This window comes from Strix uralensis, chromosome 3 (genome assembly GCF_047716275.1).
Source record: "Strix uralensis isolate ZFMK-TIS-50842 chromosome 3, bStrUra1, whole genome shotgun sequence".
Taxonomy (NCBI): domain Eukaryota; kingdom Metazoa; phylum Chordata; class Aves; order Strigiformes; family Strigidae; genus Strix; species Strix uralensis.
In genome coordinates, this window is record NC_133974.1 from 33,319,068 (window position 1) to 33,344,943 (window position 25,876).

The 25,876-nt window shown below is 39.4% G+C and overlaps 1 protein-coding gene across 1 annotated transcript in view; it reads left to right on the forward strand.

Moving 5' to 3' along the window:
* Positions 1-25,876, forward strand: part of COL19A1 (collagen type XIX alpha 1 chain) — a 226,223-nt gene that overhangs the window by 74,975 nt on the left and 125,372 nt on the right. Inside the window, exon 14 of the mRNA XM_074861812.1 lies at positions 1,711-1,755. Coding sequence (XP_074717913.1) covers positions 1,711-1,755 — 45 coding nt within the window. The remainder of the gene's footprint in view (positions 1-1,710; positions 1,756-25,876) is intronic.

The window sequence follows — 25,876 nt, forward strand, 5'->3', positions numbered from 1 at the left end:
CAATGGACACAAGCTACAATGAGAGAAATTTTTATTCTACCTAAGAATAATTTTTATTTAATGAATTGGGAATTGGGTAAAGACAGGATATGCAGTCTCACAAATGGCAAAGCTAAATGAAGAAAACACTTCTCTTGTAAGAATTTGCTAAAAGTGAATAAGTGTTTGCTGTGTTGCATGTCCAACAGTTGGAAAAGAATGGAAATCATAGAACAACTCAGGTTGGAAGGCACCTCAAAAGATCATCTGGTCCAGCCTTTCGTGAGAAAGGGAAACGAGATGAGCAGAACAGAAGTTGCATAGATTCAGAATTTATTTCAGTAATTAACCAGTCATTTTTAGGTGAGCATATACGGAAGGTTATTTCACTATATCCCATTTTGCATGCTTGGTCTTGGGCATGCTTCTAAAATTGCTCCCTAAGCTGTTGATTGCATGAGCCACCCCAGCCAAAAGAAACAAACAAAAAGCAGCCACTGTAGGTGGTTGATGAAAAATCCAGAACTATTTGGTAGTCTGTACATCTGCACATCTCCAAAGCTTTGAATTTAGTTCCCAGATGTGTAGTACATGATGCTATATCAGTTGAAAGATTTGACAAAATGCTGATAGAAATTTTGCAAGTTGTAGCCTGCTGTTCTAGTTAACCTCACTTAAACCTTAGACTTCTATATAAGGGAACAACACTCTCTGAAGGGTGAAAGAATGTTTAGACATTGCTCATTCTAATTTTTAGAAAGTAAATTAGAAAACACTGTATGCTTTACTTTGGAAATTTTCCAGTCTTTTCATCTTCAGACCTGTAAAAACCACGTGTACTGAGGCAGTGTGACCGAATTCTAGAGACTGGCAATAACATGCAAACCATCTCCTGCTAGATGATTTGAGGGAGAAAGAAAATGTTTGGGTTTTTTTTTTATTAGGTGGTTTTTGTGCTACAAGTATATAATTTTGGCTGTATGCTGTATGTGTCACAAAACATACAAGTATACATTAATAAAGATCTTAAAGCAGGTGTTATAATTGTTATAGCCACGCTGCAGACTGTTTGGCGAAGATATTAACATCGTAAGATGTACATGAAGATTTTTTTCTAAGCTAAAAGGTATTAAATTTGAGCTGGAAGAGCATTGTAACAGGTCTTTTTATTGAAAAATCATCAAATAAAGAATTCAATCTGCTGAAATAAGCTGAGCATTACTTAATATTTCAAAACTCACCCCTTCTGATTTTGGTTTTTTTTAATACTTGGGTAATTGGATGTGGTTTTCAAAGTGAAAAGAATAAGTTTTCAGTAAATTGTATCTGTATATTTTTCTCAACTGTTCTGGGTTTTGGAGGCCTTCACAGTGACTAGTCATTTAAAAATTAAAATGAAGGTATTAATGGGAACGAATGTGTTAAAACTGGTTCTGCAGAACAGCAGCAGGACTGTAGTGAGTGAATAGTTCAGAATTTTTAGAGCCAAAAAAATCCCTTAGGCTGAATGGAAAAATGGTTAACTACTGTTAATCAACAAAACTGTGGAAAGCAGTGTCTATTTTTGTAGAGGTTTCACACCTTTTTGCATGAGAGACAGTCAGTTTCCAAATGATTTCTTCTGTTTTAATCCCATAATAAAAATTCAGTGCAATAAAAGTATTTTAAAGAATGCAATTATTTGAAGAATGTTTATGTTTCAGATTTTTATTTTATTGTTTTGTGTTCCAGGGTGAACATGGTTTTGCAGGTAGTAAAGGTGAAGAAGGTGCAAAGGTAAATTATTCTGTCGATGTTAGTTGTTTTTTCAGTTTAACAATTTGATAAGTGGCTAACCAAGTAGAGCTTTGTCCTGAAGATCTCCCTTAACTCTTTCATGAATAACATCTTTTTTTTCCTGTGTAAATGATTCCTGAAATGCTGAAGAACAAGGAGACTTTTATGCATGTTAATTAGTACTTCTTTTAGAAACACTTTTTTTTAAAGAAAAGACTTAATAATGAATTCTAACAGAACTGTAAACACTGGACTCCAGTAGTGTTTACTGCTATCTTATTTCTATGGTAACTAGTAAATATTTATTTATACAATAAGAAATGTATGATGAAATTATGTGTAGGTATTTATAGTACTTAATTATTGCTTTTATATAGTACAAATGCACTTTTATAGGAACTTACTGTGTTGATCGTAACTACTAAATGTTTTACATGCTTTTTTTCTAAGAACATAAATTTACTGCAATAGCAAAATTTAACATTTGCTACAGCATAAATGACCACCAATTTAAAAAGGTTAATTTTCATTTATATACTTCTGTGTACCTACACAGTAGTTAACATGGGTTTTGTCTCCTGCACACATCTGACTCACAGTGAATTGACTTGACTGCCAGTGGCCAAGCTGAACCAGGAACATCTACCTCTTCCTCAGACTGCAAGTTCAGTCTCTTTGCCTGTTGGACTGACACATTGCCCTAAGGGCATTCATAGTCTCCTGACAGCCATAAAATGTTTCCGAGTGTAAATTTCTGGAGAAGCATTCCTTGTTCTTCACCAGTGGGTATCGGAAATTGAGCTTGAAGCAGTTTGTCCTATTTGCAGATGATCCTCAGTGGCCAAAAACAGTTTGAAAGCTTGTGCATTAAAATGGGAACTACACTGTCCCTGAGGAAGGCTGTCTTGGCTGACAGAATGCCAGCCTGAGTCGCTCTAGATGATTCAACCTAATCTTCTTGTGTGGCTTCAGACAAGTAGGTCTTCACAGGTCACCAAAGGCAAGTCTTTGTTGAGGGACAAGTGGAAGTAAGAGACTGTTCTTAGCTTACCTAATAGGAATTAAAGTAACAGTGGTGATAGTTTATGGTTGACTCTTCAGCTCTAACCATGTTACTGCATGGTTACTGCTTTTACACTAGTTGTGGCTGATTTGGATTAGGCAATCTGAATTAAAAGTCTTTTCTTGGATCATAGAGAGTTCTTCATAGAAGTATGCTTCAGCTCACTGTCTGAAAAAGGTGCAGAAAAGCATTTCTGCTAAATTTATGTATCATAAAGATGAAGAATGACAGATACTGCTATTCTGACAATATTCAGACTGAAGAAAATGAAAAGTAGGTGACAGCTTCTGAATTTAAAAAAGTGGAATATATTTGTGAGTTAGGCTGGTTTGGACATGGGTATATTCACTCACCCACCATACCTCTTCAGAAGTGTCAGACAGCTTTCCAGTGTTCCTATTTTAAAGAAAGCATGTTATGGATTAACAGAATTTAAGCAGATTTAAAATTGTGGAGGTTGTTTTAGGAGGAAGTATTCTAGTAACCAGGAAGGAAGAAGTATTGGAAGTACAAGCTAGCATCCATAGCAACTAACATTTATAATGTGAAGATTCAGCCTCTAAAAAAAAGCATTTGTTAAACTTGAGTGTTTCTGACTCTACCAACAGATTTTATTTCCTTCTTGGTGGCATCATTACTCATCAGTTCTGAAAGGCTTGTGGATTTTTCTGTTGGGTTTTTTTTTTTTTTTTTTCAGAATTGCTCTGCAGCTGTGCTGTGCTTTCCTCAGGGTTTATAAATAAATTGTGTTCGGACACAGGCATGTGGTTTCAGCTGTTGCTGCCACTCTTTTTGCTTGATTCCCCTTATTTTAAGATAGAGGTAAAATGACACAACCACTGGTGGTCACATTTTTCTTATGTGAAAGCTGAGTCAGCACATTTAGACCATATTTTTTTTTCTTTTTGTCTTGTAATTTCAGAAATTAATTAAAAGATCCCATTTAAAAGTATTTCCAGTGTAACTGTTAACAATATATTCGTCTGTCCTTCAAATAAAAGGGAATATATGAGTGGAAGGATCTTTAATTATCAGTGATCACTCAAAAATAATTTGGGACAGTCTCATCAGAAGATACACATCGTGATTTGTGAGGAAAGAGTGTGTTTTAAGATTATGGGAAGTACGGCTCAGCCTGGGCTTTAGCAGTTACTCAGTTTAGCTTTAATTCAAATAATTATTAAAGAACAATACTGAGTCTCCAGTTACCGAACTCCAGTATTAAAAATGTATCAACACGTTTGCATTTTAACATAGTGTCACAAAATAAAATAGTCGTACTAATTTGTGTGTAACAAGCATGACTAAAAAGCCTGAAACTTAAAATTTGATTTTTCCTAATACCAAAAACTCTGCCTTGTCTTGCATATTAAGGAGCAAGATAGTGTTTGCACACTCTGTTTTGTATATTACCTAAAGTGGGACACAGCTGCCTAAAGATGGGGTGTGCGCCATTCCAAACTCGCTGCAGAAGTACGTTAAAATGAATGATTCTGTATTTTTGTTTTGGTGACCATATCATTCCGTAGGATTGAATGCTTGAAACCAACTCAGCCTTATACTTTTTGGTTCACTAAATCAAACTAGCTGACTTTGGCTTTTGCTGTACTACGTTCTGCTTTGGCAGAGCAAGCTCTGGGGACATCAGGGAGCCATAGGCAACTGAGGCAGAAGTGAGTGATTGTATGTAAATTAAAGATACAGGAGGCATCTATAATTTAAACTATCAAGGGAGATTCTTTTAGGCTGTTCAAAGGTTTCTTCGCCACACCTGATTCTCCTTGAGGAATCCAGAAGTCTTGTTCTGCCTTCCTCCTTTTTTTTGGTCTTGGTTGAACTTGGTTCTCTCTTACAGAAGCCAGTAGTGGTAAGGGAAGCTACAGACTGTGTGTGCAGGTGTTATGCAGCAAGTTTTCCCTCCACGGGAAATATACTCTCACTGTGAATTTGTTTTAATTCTCCTTTGTATTCTATTTTCTTTGTGTTTCTTTGATAATGATATTGTCTTATAGTCTTATAGCTGCAGTAGAAACATTGGTCTACCCTTCTGTAGAATGACTTAAAAAGTATATGCTGAGAGCAGTTTTAATTGATCTGCTGCAGGAAGACAGGTTATATCATGTGGATCCATCCTTGTTCTAATACTGTTCAGAATTGTAATTTTACAGTATGGGATAGAAAGTATGAGTATTATACTTTATGATGATAGGAAGTCAGGAGGGACTGAAAATAACCAGAAGAAAGCTTTAAAATCCAGAATGTTCTTGACAAATCAGAGATGTAGCCTGAAAAAAAATAGGATCCAATGCAGAAGTTAAAAGTGCAACTACCTGCAGGGGAGAATAGATGTGAGCTGCAAAAAACCAAATCAAATAGTAGCTACTCAGAAATTAGTATCTGAGGATTATTTGGATCAGAAGCTGAACACATATACATGAAGTCAGGCAGTATCAAATGAAAGACTTTTACTAAGATGTTTTAAAGTGGAATATTGTCTGCAACGCTAATTAAATAGTCTTGTGCTATTTGGTATTGGTAAGGCTTCAACTTAAAGGATTTTGAAAGGAGAGCGCTGAGAATGACTGGTGCTCATGAACACATAACCTTTGAGGAAGGGTTGCATGAATGTAGATTACTTAGTGTAGAATCAGCTGAAAATAAAGACATAAAAACTCTTCAAATACATAATACTGCTGCAGAAAAGAAGAGAATAGTATATTTGCTCTGTCCATAGTGCATGTAAAGCAATGGGCTGGAAGTGCAGCAAGGAAGATGCTGTGTAGCCATTAGGAAAGGGTTTTTAATTTTAACACTGTTGTTTATTATGGAAGTAATTTCCTTTTCCAGTCATCTGCACTTTTTATCCTGGTTACAGAAAATGGTATAAACTTAAGAAAGACTTGCTTCATGAAAATACAGGAGATCAGAGTGTTTTAAATGATTTTACCATTTTCTGTTAATAGCATCAATATTATGTAAGGTATCACACTGATTTCTAATTGGGTAAGTACAGAGAGCAGCAAGACAGTTTTGTTTTTCAATGTATATCCTTGTTTGTTTTTAATGGCCAGTTAATACTGTTCTGTGATAGGACAGTAAAGCTCTGGAACAGGTTGTGCAGCCTCTTTTCCTTGAGCTTTTCAAGACCAGACATGAGCAACCTGGCCTGACTCCATAGCTGAACCCTGCTTTGAGCAGGAGGTTGGACTAGAGACCTCTTTAGGTCACATCCAGCCTCAGTTATCCTATGATTTTATGAATAGTGAACATAAATGTGGTATTTTTCTGACTTGGCACATGTGTTCACATTATAAACCCACTTAAAAAATGACAACAATAGGAAGTGATAATGTTTTGGGTTTTTTTCCAAATATTGTCAGGGGTGGGATGTGAATGTACATTTAATTTACAGTATGGACTAATATTGTTCACCAACATACAGAATCACAGAATCACAGAATCGTCTAGGTTGGAAAGGACCTTGAAGATCATCTAGTCCAACCTTTAACCAAGCATTGGCAGTTCCCAACTACAGCATATCCCTAAGCGCTATGTCGACCCGACTCTTAAACACCTCCAGGGATGGGGACTCCACCACTGCCCTGGGCAGCCCATTCCAACGCCTAACAACCCGTTCTGTAAAGAAATGCTTCCTAATATCCAGTCTAAACCTTCCCTGGTTTATATAACATAGGTTATATTTATATAACATAGGTTATAGGCAGATTTTTTAAGATGTGTATATACATTCACACACTCTTGTTTTGGAGCAGCACATCTGGGGGCGACCAGTGCCCTTGCTTAAATATCCGATCACCTCTCAGCTGATGCTGTTTTCCTCATAGAAGCTGTTGTGGAATGCTTGTTTGGGTAGCATTGTACATGGTTGCTTGAATGATAAGTGTGTATACATTCTCTGGGATGTTTTTAGCTTAGGTTTGCTGAAACCATATGAAAGTTTATTGTCCAGTACAAATAGTTACAACATAAATTGTTCAACATAAATGAAATCTAAAGGTGTCTTTAAAATTTGTTAAGTACCAAAAAAAAGAGAATCTTAAAATTTATTAGTATGAAAATTGCCATGCAGTTGTTGGGTTGTCTGATCACAGCTCCCTTCACCTGAGCTGTGGCAATTCCCATAGCTGAAGTTCTGTCCCTGCATCTTCTAAATACAGTTTTATTTACAAGATGAATCATCTTGTTTCATTTTTACAGCCTTCTGTGTATTGCTGTTTTCTTCTTTCCTTTTTTTTTTTTTTTTGACTGCTTTCTTCCCAGTGTCCCAATGTAAAGCGATTACCTTCTGAAAAATAACATCAGTGTCAGTCTTTGACAGTTCAGGGTGTGAAGGAGAGCCAGGCACTGAAGTCAGCGACACATAAAATAAAACCTGCCTTTCTGATCAGCTTGTAGATGGAGTTTCTGAGGCAGAGTTCTAACAACCAGAGATCTGTGATCCTGGTTTTGATACCTCTGGGGAATACTATAAATACAAAATGGTAAAAAAGGAATAAAATATGGAAAAGGTTGATACAGAGGATTACATGCAGAATGCACCAACAAGAACTTGGGCCATATAGAAATTGCAGTGCAGTGAAGTTACATGTGTTCCTGCTTCAAGTATGCCACAAGCCTCCAAGTTGGAACAATAAGCATGGAACCTCAAAATAACAGATTTTAAAGCCAGGGGAAACCTGGATAACAAAAAAGTCCAAAGAATGTACCTCCATTCTAACAACAAAGTTAGAAGCACCAGGTTTTCTTAAAACATATACTTAAAGCTATTTAGTGCATCATTTAATGACTGTCAGTTTACTCTAAATGGCGAAAACCAAAATCCACCAACCAAAAAGAAGGGGCAGAGTCTTAGCTCAAGCACCAGTTGGTTTGAGTTGCTTAAATGCAGCCATTGAGGAGGAGATAAGTTATATAGTTATACGTTGTCACTAGCAATTAAAAAAAAAATTAGAAATCTCAATACCTAGTTATAAATGTTTTGTTTGTCTCTCAGGTAACCCTCGCCTCTCCAGCAGACATCTACTACACTGTAATTTGTACCTTCTTAATTTGCTAAGGCAAGATGTTTAAGTGCTTCAGTTCAGATCAGTGGGCACTTAACAATGTTTTGAACTTGACAGCTGTTATGACCTTAACCAAGACATGGACTCTAAGTTAGGTCTGAGATCTTGAAACGTACAGAGGTTGAAATCTTATTTTATTATTATTTATTTTGATACTTGAAGTACGTGCATCACTTGGGAGTTGGAACTGGCCCAAAGCCTGTTAGTTAATCAGACAAATAACCTCTAAGATGCCTTTTTTCCTTTGTTAAATCTGTAATTCATTCTTTTATCTCCTGGCTCTTGCTTCCTTTGGTCACTCCAGCTCGTACTCTTTACCCAGGTCCCCCATTTTTCTATCATCTTGTCTACCTTCTTGGTTAGAATATTTTCTGTAGTACACTTCACAGATATGGTTTTTTTTCTGTAATTGAGCTAGAACACTGAGAATTCGGTATTGTGGGACACATGGAACCTGAACACTCTATAAATTTCATTATAATTTGGCAGCATGTGAGGAACAAAACTATGTTTTATTTGGAATAGTGGTGATGGAAAAGCCAACCCATTCACATGTTAATTACAGCTGAGCAAATGTGACTGGATTGTCACTAGTAGATAATAGTGATTTCACAGAGCTGGGAAGCTTAAATTCCTTGCCTTGTTTAGCTGCTTCAAAATCCCTGTTTCTGTTTTAACTTTCAGAGGCAAGTAAGGTATGCTGTTATATAGACTAAATTGCAGTACTGATTGATACCTCAGAAGGCTCAGAAGCTGTGAGTGATGGAGTAGGAGGATGGCAGTTTCAGTTGCAGTTTTCCTTGGCTGGTTGTTTTCCTTCATAAAGCATATTCCCCTCCCATCTCACACTTGAAATAGCAGTTTTTAAAACTAGATATCACTGGAGCGGAGCTATGTGGCAGTAGATGTGCTGTGATATGTGCTTGTAAACACTTGATCTTTGGTAAAGTAGTTATTTTACTGCAATTTTTTGAAGTTTCTCAGTAAAATGATATAAATAAAAAAGTTACACGTATTTGACTAAGTGAAACTTTGAGAGCAAAATCATAATGATAGTAATTCATTATTTCCAAAGTTTCTTCCTTTTATCTTTACTTTTTGTATGGTTTCATCATGCTTTTGCCTGTGTTTACACGTGAGAAGAGAGAAAGAGTCTGGGGCTTGTCCAGCCTAAATGTAGAAAAAATTGTCATCTGCTTAATTTTCTTCTAAACGCAGGATGTTCTTTGTATATATCTGCTATTTTGTGAAGTACAATTTGAATTATCCCAGGAAATAGGGCTTTCTCTGTTTCCTTTAGAAGCAAATTCCTAATAGATCTTAGTGTCAAGAAGATTTCCTGGAGGTTCAACATTTTCTACTTTATCCTATCACGCCTAATAAAACACTTCTCTGTCTGTCTTCCATTCACAACACGCAAAGCTACAAATTTCTAGTGTGTCCCAAGGTGTAGTCTTTTATTTCACAGTCTTCAATATGCTTTTCTTAAATAAGCATAAGTAAATGAAGAAGTAATCACCCTTCCTTTCTAAGATGCTGCTTGAAATTAGTCATTATTTAGTCTTTCTAATATTTTGATGTCTGTACCATAAATCTCATGATTAAGCTGGTCCACATAAGACAGCTTAAGTACTGGGGGAGCTTCCAATCTACTTGAAAAATAGAAGCTATTACTCATGGATAGAAGACAGTCACGAACCTCAAAGCTCTATAATTAAAAATAATAAAAAATTACAATTAAGAAAAGCAGTTAGTAACCCTCCTGTATATTAGTACAGTGCTTCTATTTGTCAGCTGTAGATTCTGCTAGAAATGCTTCAGTCTGAAAAAAAAAAGAAGACTAAATTAGTAAGCTGCAAATCTTGATGTAACCATGGCCACTGCATGCACAGACATGTTAGTCTGAATGGTTTTTTGAGTAATGGAAGAACGTGCATTTTGCATTATAGGTTAAGGGTCCGATTCCCTGGTTTGTTTGGATGGTGGTGGAGTGAGTGCCACTGTGCTGGAAATGTGGCTCCTTACCTTTGCTAACCATCAATACAGATAGCTTATTGAGACAGGGGGAAGATTTTTTTAAGTCCTTTAAATCCTATTTCATGCAGTCAAGACTGGGTGCTTTACCAGCTGGATGTAAATGTGAACTGAGTTTTTTCATACTTGTCTCCTAATGCTATATAGGGCAGTATTAGAGTTTTCTCCTTCTCATGTTGTAACTGTTTAGTCACCTATTTGCACCTTTTAGCTTTGGTGTTGGGGGGAATGTTTTTCTTTGCTTTGCTTGTACGATTGTTCTGCTCTGACATTGTGGGTAGCATTTTAGAATTTTTTTCATCAAGTCATATGAAGTTAAACGTTATTTACAAGACAGCCATCATAATGAATAGGCATGCAAGTGCTTTTATTTGACAGATTTTTTTTTTATTACCAAGCAGCTTATATACAATCACAAAGAGGTACATCTCTACACAGATACTCTAGAGAAAAAGCATATTGTTAATTCTACAGGAAGTCTCTACCTGTAATACAGGCAGTCACATTGGCATTTATCCTAGCAAGCTAAACGCTACCAGGACTTATCCTGTAGTTCTGTGGTATTTGGCTTGATCTGGCCATCTTTATACTGTTTAACTCTCTTGCCTTTTGAAACAGGCTTAATCAAAACTGCCTGTTGGGAATAGTCCCTACCCTATGCTAACTTTTGAACTGTGCCTGAGAATTATATGGCGAAATGCTAATTGGACTCATTGAAATGTCTGCAAGAGACCTTCACAGCTGGGGTCTATCAATTTAATGATATAGATGACCAAGTTCCAGGTCCCAAGCTGTATCACTGTTTAATTTACTTACACATACCCATTTGGTCAGATTAAAGGTTCATCAGGCTCAGCATCCTGCTTCTAATGATAGCCAGAAGTGGTGCCCAGGGAAAAGCATAAGGACAAAATAAGCAAGTACAGTGCTTCTCCCCATGTACTCTCCCAGCCTCCAATTATTTGAGACTCTGATCTCAGCCGGATGTGTTTTCAGTGAATTTAGTAGCCTTCAGTGGACTTCTCTCCCATTAGTGAGTGCAGTTTTCCCTTGAATTCATGTAAACTTTGAGCATCTGCAATATCCTGTGGTGAGGAATTATGGCATTTATCTTTGTGTTTGAAGAACCACTTCCTTTTGTTTATTTGGAAACTGCTTCCTCTTAATTTAATCTAGTGTCCCCTACTTTTGTTGTTGGAAGATTCATGTTCTCTTTTTCAGTATCAATCAAGAATCATTAAGCATATACCATGCATTCCTGAGCTGTCTCTTCCAAATTTAAGAATACCAGCTTAATTAGTGTCTCCTACTATGAAGACTGTTTTGTATTTGATCACCCTTACTAGCTGCCCCTGGATGTTCTTGAGTTCTGTCACAGTGTTTAAAGATGGTAGAGGCAAGAACTTCAGTGTATATAGTATCAGAGTAAAATTCTTTGTTTCATTCTCTGTGCCTTCCTAATGTCTCCTCACATGGAACTTCCTTTTTTACCCTCTCTTTAGCTTTGCGTGTGGCCATGAGATCTCACTCTTGGTCCTTTAGAACTGACCATTACAAGTCATTGCATGTAGGAAGCTGTGATTGTGTTCACAGATGTTATGGCTACATATGGGACATAAGGATTTTACCACCCTCATCATTTTAAATATACGTACTCTGAAAACTTCATTTGTGCTTCTTTTGCCATGTGATTTCATTTCATCATGCCCATATTGAGTTTTTCACAGTTCATCCTCATCTGTTTTATCCTGTATAATTTGGTATCATCACCAGGTTTAGTCATGTACCTCAAAATGGTTTTCCTTATGAGGTTTGAGTGTAAACAATTCCTGTCTTGCTGAGAACATGATTAGTGGAGGAGGGAAGTGACCCTGCCAGTACCTAAATGCTGGTGTGAACTCTCAAGCTCTTTCTGCCTTGGATTAGAAATATAATATTTGACATTTTTGGCATTAGAAAGGTATCTTTTTCAGTCTGACTTCTTTCCACCAAGATTTGGTTTAATCTTAAACTCTGAAAATGGCCATTTGAACATATTGAGTACAATTTATTTCAGTCCACAAAGCTCTCCAAATTCTAATTGCTCCCACAACATAGGAAGCCTCTTGTATTGTAGTCCCAGATGTTGAGCTCTGGGCAAGAAGGCACATGAGGTGCTCTGCAGAAGCAGCCAGGCCTTGTTCTGAATGAGCTGTCCGGAGTATCAGAAGCATTGCAGCTTCATGAGTGGGCACTCTGTTGAGATGTGAGGTTTAACAGCATGAGCAGAGTGCCACACCTTTTGGATGTACTGCTTCCAGTAACGGTTACTTCTGTGCCACCTTGGAGATTTCTGTGAAGACATATCCAGAGATGGATGACTGGGTACCATTACAGCTATGGATGCCTAGAAAAGATGTACTAGTTTGAAAACAGCTAAGGCTGTAAACATTTTGAACAGTAATTTTGATAAATGGTAATTAATTTAAATTTAATGTAGCAATTTTTGTAAGGAGTGCTGCACATTTAGCATGTGAGAAAATATTCTGGAGGAGCAAAGAAATATCCACTGTCAGTGGTAGAGAGCACAGCATCATCCTCTCTCTACATAGACATCTTGAGGTCCCAGTTCCCACTGAACAACTCTGAGGGTTGTGTAGCATCAGTGGGGTGAATGCTGGGGCTTGGGTCAGGACAGTTGTGTACAGGAGAGAGGGTAGAGTTGGGTATGGACCTGGAGTGGGCTACTTGGGGAAAGCAAGAAGAATGGGTGACATATGTATGTGTATTTCTGAGAGAAATTCAGAAGCCAGAGTGGGGTACATCAGTACTAATGTGGGAATAAAAGCAAGATTTCTAGTGTGTCCTAGCCCTTCCATTTGACTGTGCTGCCTTCCAGAAGATACGTGGTCTGGTTGTCATCCATGAGTAGTAAATCTTAACTCCTTTTTGGAGTCAAAAGTGGAATACAGAATTTCTGGTTTTCTTGCTTTTCATCAGCTTGGCTAGTGAACTGTTTGTATTCTGTGGTGATTGGACAGTGTCCCATGCTCAGCCTGTGCTTCTGGTTCACCAGAAGAGAAGGGTCATCCTCTGCTGCAGCAACCTAGTCTTTTAGCTCAAGTGATAAAGCTTATTGCTGTGAATTAAAATACTCTCTCTTCTGACTCCACAGATGATCTTTGGTGAAAGGCCTTATAATTCATTATGACAGATGATTTTTGTTGTTTACCATTTATTAATCTGAACAGACTGAATTTTAAAGGATTATTGCTGAGTCAAAAGATAAGAAATGCCAGAATAGAATTAATTTGCAAACTAAATGTGACCTCAATTGGATTAGAGAGGGGCCTGGAAATAGCCCATCATATGGATGTTCCCACAAGATAGTGTCAGAGAAATGGGTCTGACTGAAGTTCAACATCCAGTCATTTTTGTTCAGACTTATTTTCTTACCACTGTTTCTGGATTCATTTGTTTTTTGGGCTGCTTGCTATTTTTCTTACTTGTTCTTGATTATCTGTGCCTTCTCTCTTCCTTTTTCTGACTCATAATTTACCTTTCCTGTTGTGCAGACACCCACTCATACACATAGTTGTCCACCCTCTCACTGTTTTACTTTTCCAAAAGCATGGTATCTTTGAGAAAAGAGTTGTCTTTAACTGAAAGTGCTGTGAGAAGTATTGTAGCTACATTGTACCGTAACATGAGTACTTCAGCTCCTTACAGATCTCATGGGTTCTGGATAACTTCAGATAGTATCATTGATCTGGTCTTAGAGTTAGCCAGGACTAAAAATTAAAGTAGTTTCATACGGCTGTTATTCTCAGTATTTTCTGACAGTGTCATCTAGGTGGAATATTTTTTCTTGATCCCAGATCTGATGATAGGTTTAACTTTGAGTGAGTGTATTTCCTTGATTTCCAGTTGAAAGTGCACATTTACACTCATACGCTTGGATGTTTACATACATATTTATGTGTGTACTAGAATAAGTCATCCCTTTCTAGGAAATATAATACAATCACAACAATATTTAGTAACATACCAAGTAACAGATTTCTAAATTAGATCACTTCTGACTTAATTCTTTTGATTTACTGCAGTACAGTTATTAAAGAAAAGCTTTCTTTACCAAGAACTTTAAGCCAGAAAGGAGGCTTTGGAGGAAGAAGGCATTACAGCAATAGAGAGTAAGCACAACTGAATCCTTGCTGGCAGGTGCAGTATATTACTTTAACATAGTGAACTGAGTAGAGCTCATGACATGTGAGTCTCCTTTCTTTCAAACAGGAGGCAGTTCTTGAGAGTTGCTGAGCAAAGATACACTGTAAGACTGAGCTGGCAGGGCTCCACAGCAAGGAGGCCATCAGTACACTGCAGCTGCTACTATCAGTGAGATTATGTTGTATGCACTGTTGCAGAGGATTATTATTTATGAAAAAGCAAGTACTGACAGGTATCTAATGAGAAGAGGCAATAGGATAATCTAATAAAACAGTATTGATGCTGCAATATTAGAAAACATCATTTAGCATAAATTGCATATATGCTTATGCAGCCTTGTGGTTTTTATATGGGTTTTTTTATGGGTTTTAGCTTCATATTGTGAGACGTTTTTAAAAATTCTTTTATGTGACATTTCTAAAATAGGCATGAATGCGAAGAAGTAAATTTGCAGATTAAATACATGTGCTTATGTCAATAGGCTCCCAAAATGGGCTCTTGGAATTTTGAGCGAGAGTTGTTTGCCATTAGTATAAGGATCAGAATTCACGAACAACGTGTGATGAAAGAAGAAACAACAAAACACTGACTCACATTGATCACTGTAGAACAGGAGGCAACAGAACCTTTGTTCATTAATATATGAAAAATAAAACTTGGTGTGTGCATGTAAGCAGGAGAAGCATTCCACAACCTGCAGAGATGTGGATGTTACTACGGAAGAGTCAGCAGCATACATGTTTAAGTGTATTTAAGTCTCCAAAGCACTTTTTTTTTCCCTCCACTTAGCTGTAGTTGATGTTTGTTAAAGTAATACTGTCAATGATAAAAGCAGTCTTCCTCCCCCATATCCTCCTTTCCAGCTTCTTTTTCCTAGCCCCAGTATCCCTGTGCACTGCTATTGCAGCTGTTTGTGTGATGCCTAGTTAAGTAAACAAATCAGGGAACTATTTGACCAAAAAAAAAAAGTCTTTGTTTACTGGGTTGTATCCCAGCAGATTGTGTTTCTCCAGACTGCTGTCTGGCTTTTCTACAGCAACCAAGGTATTCCAGAAGTATAGGCATATTTTAATGACCAGAAGGTGCTGCAGTCCTGTATAGATGACTTTTTGGGCTGGAGAAGAACAATGTGATTCTTCTTAAATGAAGCTAAACTGAAAGAACTGAAGGAACAAGCCTAAGGTGCAGCAATTGCTAATGGCTCTTGAGTTCATGAAAACAGACTAAAGCTACTCCAGGGTAGGCTTGGAATAGCTCCAACAAAATACATAATAGTGCAAACATGTAGTACTCTGCAACATTTGCTCCTTAGATCCTCTTCTGTTGTGCCACACTGTTTGTTACTGTAGACATACCTAGAAAATACTTACTTTGAAGAGGACCTGGCATAGCACACATACAAGTCAAGGGTATTAAGGCTGTTATCAAAGAACTGCAGAAAAGTTAAAGAATGGTAAACTGTATGGAAGTCTGTGTCTAATGTAGTTAACCTGATCAGCAGCTTTATGCTGCTACTCTGTACAGTACACTCATTGGCCTCTGTGTATTCTTAAATTTTAGTTTAAGAAACCAAAGCAGCTAGCTTAGAAAAGCAGCTAATTTACAACAGAAGTTCAGAGTTTCTGTGACAGTGAGTGAAGACTGAGTTGTCTTAGATGTGTACAGGGAGCATATAGTTGATCTTCCTCATATGATGAGGCCAATATGTATTGTTCACAGATAAAGAAGTTTTCACTGTACCCTTTTCTGGGTTTTATGTACTTATTGAAGGCCAGTGTTAACCTAAATTTCCTTCTGTTGTCAATAGCGAGCCAGTAGATACAGCTCAAATTTCCCAGGACGCCCTTTTTAAAGATACTTCCTTCCCTTCAGTAAGCTTCAGAACATTCTGTTGCCTATTTATTCTAGACCCATTGATTTTTCAGACTTCACCGTGCAGTGGTCCATCTAGAACAGAAATAGGACAATTGATTTCATGCATGTCCTATGGGCTAGTTGTATGAAGTACGGACAGTTGCCAAGGAGGTGGGAGCTGTGGATTTTGATCCTCTTGAAAAAGAGAAAACTTCCTGCATTAAATCTATAATTATTAAGTTTTATACAAAAGGCAGCCATTTCCTACTTTTCTAGCTGTGTTTTGAACTGGCCTCAGAAGTCTGACTGAGCAAGGTGTGACTATTTTGAACACAGATCAAGCCACCTCCTCAGATAAATATCCATCAGAAGAGTAAACACATCGCACCTTTAGATTGTGCCAGGGTCCATGAGAGCTTTGTTGAAACCCCAGTTCCTGGTGTAAAGTGTACATTTCTATGAGCTTAATAAACTGCTTACTGTAGTCTAAGAAAATGGAGGTAACAGATATTGCTGTCTGTGTGGACCTTATGAGCATGGTTACTAGTCACAGCTACAGAAAATGTCATTATTTTGGTTCTCATGTGACAGAAATAAAGCTAGAGGTGCAGCCTTTGCAGAAAAGACATAGCAGTCCATCAGCTTGCGTAAACACTTGACGTTGCTTTAACCATCTGCAGAATATCTTTTAGAGTCTAAATAACAATAGCAACAGCGTGCCAAAACCATGAAAGCATGGGTGTCTAAAAAATACTACGTTCTGTGAAAGCAATACCATTTGTCAACTGTTGACAAGAACAGATTGGCTTTAGGTTGCTTTAGGAGACCAGCCTTGAAAAGAGACTCATTTATTCCTCCTACGGAAAAAATCTTCATTCAACACTAACACGAAGCCAGTATAAACAGAAACCTCCCCACTAAAAGACAGATAGAATTTTAAACAATTGTAGCTGAAAGTCAAATCCATTTGTAGTATTTACTTAAGAAAGAGAAAAATAATATGCTTATTAAATGAGACATCTTTTTTCTTTTCAGGTTTTAATCTACTGATAGATAACGCAAGATACCTAAATTCAAAATTATTGTGGAGTTTGATGCTGGAAACTTAGAGCCAAATTCAACTGTTAGATTTGTTTGTGAATGATGTAAGAGCAAAATTCTGTAAAAGTTCAAGTATTTATGCAAGTCAAAACATGTATTATGATTCATTTATGTTAGGCACAGTACAAAGAGAGAGTAGACCATTTATCTCATCCCAAAGATATAATAATTAAAATATAAGATTTAAGACAGATGGATACCTACAGAACAACCAGACTTGGCTAGTTAATTAAAAAATAAATAATATGAAAGATGATGCTTCGCCTATTGTGTAGATTTTTTGCTCATCACACCAGAGAAGAACTGGTCTGAACGAGGAGGTTATTGAATGGGGATAAATGGTGTGGGTTTGTGTAAGCCTTTGCAATGCCGAGTTGTGCACTAAGTTTGGTACGTAGGTTTCCCAGTGTTTAAGTATGTGTGCATGAGAACCAGCAAAGATAAATGATGAACAGAGTTTTAGCAATGACATTCCTATGGGTAGGTGAGAGCAGGATGGGGGAGCACTTCTGAAAATAGTGTGATCAAGTCTGCGTGAAAGTGGTAGCTCTGTAGGTAGCTGTAATGATTTGGATGTGGTTTGTATCTGAGAGACTCAGTTCAAGATTATTCCAGTTTTTGGTGACCAATAGAACCAGTGTTTTTTCAGTGACAAAAGAGGAAGCTTTCTCAAGGAAACACATGTTGAAAGAAACATTTAAAACTCATTCAAATGGTTAGGTATCAACAAGAAGGTACTGGAAAGTTAAGATGTTTGCTTGGACAGGAGGCAAGTCTGGAGCAGAAGTGTAAAGGATGACTCCTAGAAATGATTGTTGATTATATTTGCAGATGAGATTAGCCAGAGACACTGTAAAAGGAGAGGAAAACTGGACCATGAATGTACCCTATATAACCTCTTCATGAAAAGTTGCATGTATGAGTTGTCTGACTGAATTTATGAGTCTTTATAGTTTGGGAAGCTTTTGGGTTATGAGGAAAGGTATAACACAATAAACAGTGCACAATACACCAATTTTTAAACTGAAGCGATATTCCATATATAGAATGTATTGTGGAACTCAGCCAGATGGAGTGAGTAAAGAATAGAATATCCGTTACTATTCACAGTGGGGTTTTTAGAGTCTTTAAAATATATTCTATGATTTTTTTCTGTAGATGCAAATTCTTGAAATAAACATCATATTGATTTTTTTCTGGGAAGCTTTGAGTTATTTTAGAAAGCTATTTACATCCACTAAAGCTTCTGCATGTAAATACCAAGTAGCATTTGCACATGAAGATCACCATGAAAAAGCTTAGTTGACTTTTCCTTATAAACACATTTTACCTAATTGTAGTTTCTCTGAAGAGAGCGTTAATATATTCAAGTGGATGTTAAGAATACGTATTATCTAGGTGATTGAAACTCTGCTTTCAGATAACTCATGCTTTAGATTGTATTATTTTTCTTACTTTTATGAATAAAACTTGAATCTTGGGTTAAGAATTTTTCTTTCAAGTGAAGTCTTGGGAATATACAATCAAATAATTACCAAAAAGAGTGGAGCTTTGGATGCTGATTTTGGTTGGTTTGTCTCCTTGACATTGAACGGTTTGAATAAAAAAAAGAAATGGTGATGGCAGGGTGAGCCATTGCAGGATAGCATACAGAGCAAAGTTTGAAAACCACAACGTCTGAATTTCATGTGGCAAAAAGCAAAGCCAGTGTGATCATCTTAAGCTTAAGGACATTCATTTGGAGCATTTATTACTGAATAACAAAGCTAAATGTTAGATTGTGGTTAGTCTTGTGTAAATTGTAACAAGCAGGAGTTATCCAAAATGTCAGTATATTTTCTTCTTGTGCTGGCTAATATGTGTCTTTATGGTTTTTTTACCCTAACAAGTCTCTTAGGTGAAAATATATGTTATGTACTCTTCTACACAAATTATTTTTTCTGCTTATCATGGTATTATTTAATGCCTTTTAGTATTTCATTAATGATCTTTACTACCTCAGGTCAGCATCAGGGAATGTTAGGCAGTCTTTTAGATTTCCACAAGATAGGGTTACATGGAAGATAAGGACCAAGGTGAGATTCAGAGATCTGTAAGGAACACATTAAGAGATCAAAGGATTGTGCACTTGTATTTTTAGTAAACTGTTGCTGGTAGCCTTGCTGTGGCATTTTCTCAATGTGAAAGAATAGAATTTGAGTTCTCCGAAGGCTTAGTTCTCAAGTATATCATAGTTCTAGAGGCTATGTAAGAAAAAGATGTCCATAAGGCAGTAATGGAGGACACTTCATTGCCTGTCAGGGTACCATGGAATTGGTAGACTATTTTAGAAATCAGTGTTTGTGGATGTTGCAATGTTACAGTTTAGCTTTCATGATGAATGTAAAAGTACACCTAAACTATATGACTTGATCGAATATGGATACAGTCCTTCAAACTAAAGAGGTTGCTAAATCTTCAGAATGCATTTATCTGTCCACTTCTGTTTCGTCTGTGTTATTTGGTTTGATTTTTATTTTGCTGTTCTTTATCTCTGAAGTGATACTATTGAATCACTGTGCTTGGTGATAATGGCACGGTGACAGCGCAAGAAGCTCAGTCATTTTGTTATCCTCTATATTGCTGGCATTTGAATTAATGTTTATCTGTCTTTCAATGCCTTAATGAAAAAAGAGAATTTACTTATTAAATGAGAGAATTAGACTCCATAAGAAATGTGCCTCCTGCAAACACTGTAATCATTACCCAGCAAGGATATCATCCTAAGAAAAACTAAAACTATTTTAACATGTGACTTTGTCACATTTTCTAAGAATCATAAAATACCAGGTTGGAAGGGACCTCAGAGATTACAGAATCACAGAATTCTCTAGGTTGGAAAAGACCTTGAAGATCATCCAGTCCAACCATTAACCTAACACTGACAGTTCCCAACTACACCATATCCCTCAGCTCTATGTCAACCCTACTCTTAAACACCTCCAGGGATGGGGACTCCACCACCTCCCTGGGCAGCCCATTCCAACGCCTAACAACCCATTCTGTAAAAAAATGCTTCCTAATATCCAGTCTAAACCTTCCCTGGCACAACTTGAGGCCATTCCCTCTTGTCCTATCGCTTGTTACTTGGTTAAAGAGACTCATCCCCAGTTTTCTGCAACCTCCTTTCAGGTAGTTGTAGAGGGCGATGAGGTCTCCCCTCAGCCTCCTCTTCTCCGGACTAAACAACCCCAGTTCCCTCAGCCGCTCCTCGTACGACATGTGCTCCAGACCCTTCACCAGCTTCGTTGCCCTTCTCTGGACACACTCGAGTAATTCAATGTCCTTTTTGTAGTGAGGGGCCCCAAACTGAACACAGTAATCGAGGTGCGGCCTCACCAGTGCCGAGTACAGGGGTAAGATCATTTCCCTGTCCCTGCTGGCCACGCTATTTCTGATTCAAGCCAGGATGCCATTGGCCTTCTTGGCCACCTGGGCACACTGCTGGCTCATGTTCAGCCAGCTGTCAATCAATACCCCCAGGTCCCTCTCTGACTGGCAGCTCTCCAGCCACTGCTCCCCAAGCCTGTAGCACTGCTGGGGGTTTTTGTGGCCAAAGTGCAGAACTCGGCATTTGGCCTTATTGAACCTCATACAGTTGGCCTTAGCCCATCGCTCCAGCCTGTCCAGGTCTCTCTGCAGAGCCTCCCTACCCTCGAGCAGATCAACACTCCCACCCAACTTGGTGTCGTCTGCAAACTTACTGAGGGTGCACTCGATCCCCTCATCTAGATCATCAATAAAGATGTTAAACAGGAGAGGCCCCAAAACCGAGCCCTGGGGGACACCACTCGTGACTGGCCTCCAACCGGATTTAACTCCATTCACCACAACTCTCTGGGCCCTGCCATCCAACCAGTTTTTTACCCAGCAAAGCGTGTGCCCATCCAAGCCACGAGCAGCAATTTTCGCTAGGAGAATGCTGTGGGAAATGGTGTCAAAGGCTTTACTAAAATCAAGGTAAACAACATCCACAGCCTTTCCCTCATCCAATAAGGAGGTCGCCCTGTCGTAGAAGGAGATCAGGTTTGTCAAGCATGACCTTCCTTTCATAAACCCATGCTGACTAGGCCTGATCCCATGGTTGTCCATTATATGACTTCTAATGGCACTCGAGAGGACCTGCTCCATGAACTTCCTTGGCACCGAGGTCACACTGACAGGTCTATAGTTTACTGGATTCTCCTTTCTGCCTTTCTTGTAGATGGGTGTCACATTTGCTACCCTCCAGTTCAGTGGGACCTCCCCAGTTAGCCATGACTTCAGGTAAATCATGGAAAGCGGCTTGGGGAGCACATCTGCCAACTCTTTCAGCACCGTTGGGTGTAACCCATGTGGTCCCACAGACTTGTGGGCATCCAAGTGGTGTAGCAGGTCTCTGACCACTTCCTCTTCAACTGTGCTGACCTCATTCTGCTTCCCCTCCCTATCTCCCAGCTCATGAGGCTGGGTGTCCAGGGAACAGGCAGTTCCACTGCTAAAGACTGAGGCAAAGTAGGCATTGAGCACCTCAGCCTTTTCCTCATCCTTAGTTACCATATTTCCCTCTGTACCCAATAAAGGAGGGAGATTTTCCCTAATCCTCCTTTTGCTGTTAACGAATTTATTGAAACATTTTTTATTATCCTTAACAGCTGTAGCCAAGTTGAGCTCTAGCTGCTCTTTGGCTCTCCTAATGTTCTCCCTGCATAACTTCACTACATCTTTATAGTCTTCATGAGACACCTGGCCTCTCTTCCAAAGGCAATAGATTCTCCTTTTGTTCTTGAGATCCAGCCAAAGGTCCCTGTTTAGCCAGGCCGGTCTCCTTCCCCGCCTGCTTGGTTTTCAACACACGGGAACAGCCTGCTCCTGTGCCTTTAAGACTTCTCTCTTGAAGTATGTCCAGCCTTCCTGGACTCCCATATCCTTCAAGGCAGCCTCCCAAGGGGTTTTGTTAATCAGTCTTTTGAACAGTTCAAAGTTAGCCCTTCGGAAGTCTAAGGTGGCAGTTTTACTAACCCCTCTCTTTGTTTCTCCAAGGATTGAAAACTCAATCATCTCATGATCACTGCACCCTAGATGACCTCCTATCTTTACTTCCCCCACAAGCTCTTCCCTGTTCACAAGAAGCAGGTCCAGGAGGGCACCTTCCCTGGTCGGTTCACTCACCAGCTGTGTGAGGAAGTTATCCTCCACACATTCCAGGAACCTCCTGGATTGTTCCCCCTCTGCTGTGTTGTGATCATCTGGTCCAACCTTTCTTGGCACCCTGTCCAGCTGAATCTTAAAAGTGTCCAATGTTGGGGAATTCACCACTTCCGTGGGGAGATTATTCCAGTGAATGATTGTTCTCATTGTGAAAAATTTTCCTCTTGTCTCCAGTCAGATTCTCCCAGGATTAACTTGTACCCATTACCCATTACCCCTCATCTTTTCCATGTGACTCCTTGTAAAAAGGGAGTCTCCATCATCTTTCTAGTGCTCCATTAAATACTGGAATATGGTGATAAGGTCTCCCCTAAGCCTTCTCTTCTCAAGGCTGAACAAACCCAACTCTCTCAGCCTTTCCTCATACAGCAGGCTTCCCGGGCCTTTGATCATCTTTGTGGTCCCTCCTCTAGACCCTCTTCAGCCTGTCCACATCTTTTTTGTATAGTGGGGTCCAAAACTGCACACAGTATTCCAGGTGTGGCCTGACAAGCACTGAGTAGAGTGGGATAATGACTTCTTTATCTCTGTTGGTGATGCTCTTGTTGATGCAGCCCAGCATTCTGTTGGCTTTCTCTGCTGATGCAGTGCACTGTTCTCTCATATTGAGCTGCTTGTCCACCAGGACCCCCAGGTCCCTTTCCACAGAGCTGCTCCCCAGTTGGGTAGATTCCAGCCTGTTCTGCGCTCCTGGATTATGTTTTCCCAGGTGCAAGACCTTACAATTATCTTTGTTGAACTTCCTAAGGTTCTTGTTAGCCCACTCTTCCAGCCTATTCAGGTCTTCATGGGTACAGGCTGGGCAAATAATACGAATACAGGCTGGGCAATGAGTGAATTGAGAGCAACCCTGCAGAGAAGGACTTGAGGGTATTAGTGGATGGAAAACTGACTGTGAGCCAGCAATGTGTGCTCACAGCCCAGAAAGCCAACTGTGTCCTGGGCTGCATCAGGAGAAGTGTGGCCAGCAGGTCAAGGTAGGTGATTCTCTCCCTCTACTCTCATGAGACCCCCACCTGGAGTCATGTGTCCAGCTCTGGGGCCCCCAAGATTACAAGGACATGGACCTGCTCGAGTGGGTCCAGAGGAGGCCACAAAGATCATAACAGGGTTGGAGCACCTCCCTTATGAGAACAGGCTGAGAGAGTTGGGGTTGTTCAGCCTGGAGAAGAGAAGGCTTCAGGGAGACCTCATAGTCACCTTCCAGTACTTAAAGGGGGCCTACAGGAAAGATGGGGAGGGACTCTTTACCAGGGAGTGTAGTGATAGGATGAGCAGTGATGGTTTTAAACTGAAAGAGGGTAGATTTCAATTAGATATAAAGAAGAAATTCTTTACCATGAGGGTGGTGAGGCACTGGAACAGGTTGCCCAGAGAAGCTGTGGCTGCCCCCTCCCCGGAAGTGTTCAAGGCCAGGTTGGATGGGGCTTTGAGCAACCTGGTCTAGTGGAAGGTGTCCCTGCCCATGGCAGAGGGGTTGAAACTAGAGGGTCTGTAAGGTTACTTCCAACCCAAACCATTCTATAGTTCTGTGATTCCTGCAGGGTGCCTCTCCCTTCCGAAGCGCTCACTTCCTCATTCAGTTTGGTCTCATCAGCAAACTTCCACCAGGGTACACTTGATCCCATCATCCAGATCACTTATGAAGATATTAAACTGCATTGGACCTGATATCAATCTCTGGGGACCCAACTTGTGCCAGGTTGCCAGTTTGAAAAGGAGTTATTTACCACCACCCTCTGGGTGCAGCCTGTCAGCCAGTTCCCCACCCACAGCACAGACCACTTGTCCAAACTGTAACATGTCAGTTTCTCTGGGAGGAGGCTGTGGGGAACCTTATCAAAGGCCTTGGAGAAATCCGGGTAGACTATGTTCACCACTCACCCCATGTTAACCAAGCAGGTTACTTTGTTGTAGAAGGCCATCAGGTTTCTCAAGTACAATTTGCCCTTGGTGAATCTGTGCTGGCTTTTCACAATCATGTGCTTCATTTGACTTGCGATAGTCCCAGGAGGATTCGTTCCATAACTTCCCCAGGGATTGAAGTAAGACTGATGGGCCTGTAATTTCCTGGATCCTCCTTTAAACCCTTCTTGTAGGTGTGGGTGACATTAGCCTTCTTCCAGTCTTCTGGGACATCCAGTGTCTCCGTGATTTTTCAAAGATTATGGAGAGTGACCTCATGATGACATCAGTCGGCTCTCAACAGCCTTGGGTGGATAACGTCAGAGTCCGTAGATTTGTAGTGGTCAAGTTCTTGCAATAGTTCACATACCATCTCTTCCTTCACTGACAGTGGGTCTGTGTTTGCATCAACCTGGATTTTTGTTCCCAAGGCCTGGGGTCCAGCAGTGCTGGTAGAGACAGAGGTGAAGAAAGTGCTGAGAACCTCTGCCTTTTCAGAGTCGTTGGTGACTGATTCACCTCTCCTGTTTAACAGTGGGCCAATATTTTCCTTCTGTTTCTGCTTGTTGTTTACGTACCTGAAGAACCCTTTCTTGTAGTTTTTGACATCTCTGGCCAATTTCAATTTGAGCTGATCTTTTGCTTTTCTAACTGCATCTCTGCATGCCCTGGCAATGCCCTTGTAGTTCTCAATGGGTATTTGTCTGCTTTTCCATCTCTGGTATGCTTCTCTCTTGGTTTTGAGCAGACTCAGAAGCTTGCAGTTAAGCCAGGGGGGTCCCTGGTTCTTCTTACTTCCCTTACCTTTAAAGGAGATTAACTGTTTTTGTGCTTCCAGGAGAATGTTACTGAAACACTCCCAGCACTTGCTAACTCCTCTATCCTCCATGGAAGCTTCCCATGGAATCCCTCCCAACTGAGCTCTGAGTGAGCTGAAGTTTGCTCTTCTGAAATCTAAAACCTTTGTCTTAGTACTAACCTTCAGTGTGCTCAGCAGGATCCCACACTCCACAATATTGAGATCACTACAACCAAGCCTATCAGTAAGCAAGATACTACAAAGCAGGTTTTCTTTGTTTGTGAGTAACAAGTACAGCAGTGCCTCATTCCTGGTTGGCACATCTAACATTTGTATGAGGAAGCATGAGTGAAAGCGCAGCGCAATCACAGCAGAACCAAGGAGAAGTCTGGAGGAAATGTTATCCTTGAAGAGTGTACAGGGTTCTATCTGCCTCACCTTCATAAAGACACACATACAATGAAGTTATCATCAAGTCTGTCTGGAGCATTCTCAAGCAAAATCTACAGTTAAGGCGATTTCATTCTATTCTTAGATGGTCATTACAGTACTTCTCTGCCTTTCTAATTCCATTTTCCCCTCCCCCCAAACCTAAATCCTTTTGGCTACAAATTGAACCCAGTTTTTGTATAATTACTATGGGAAGCTTGCTATCCTGTTTACAGCCTTCTTTCCCATATTTGAGGTTCATCAGTGTGCCTGATGTTCACTCTTTCCTCCTAAGTTTGGGGTTTTTTTCAAACTTGCTATCATTCTGATTTGGGGAAGAGCAGATACCTAAAAGCTGACAAAGTTCCATGAAAAATATGATGCCCTAACCTAGATGCTGTTTTTCACTGTTCTTTT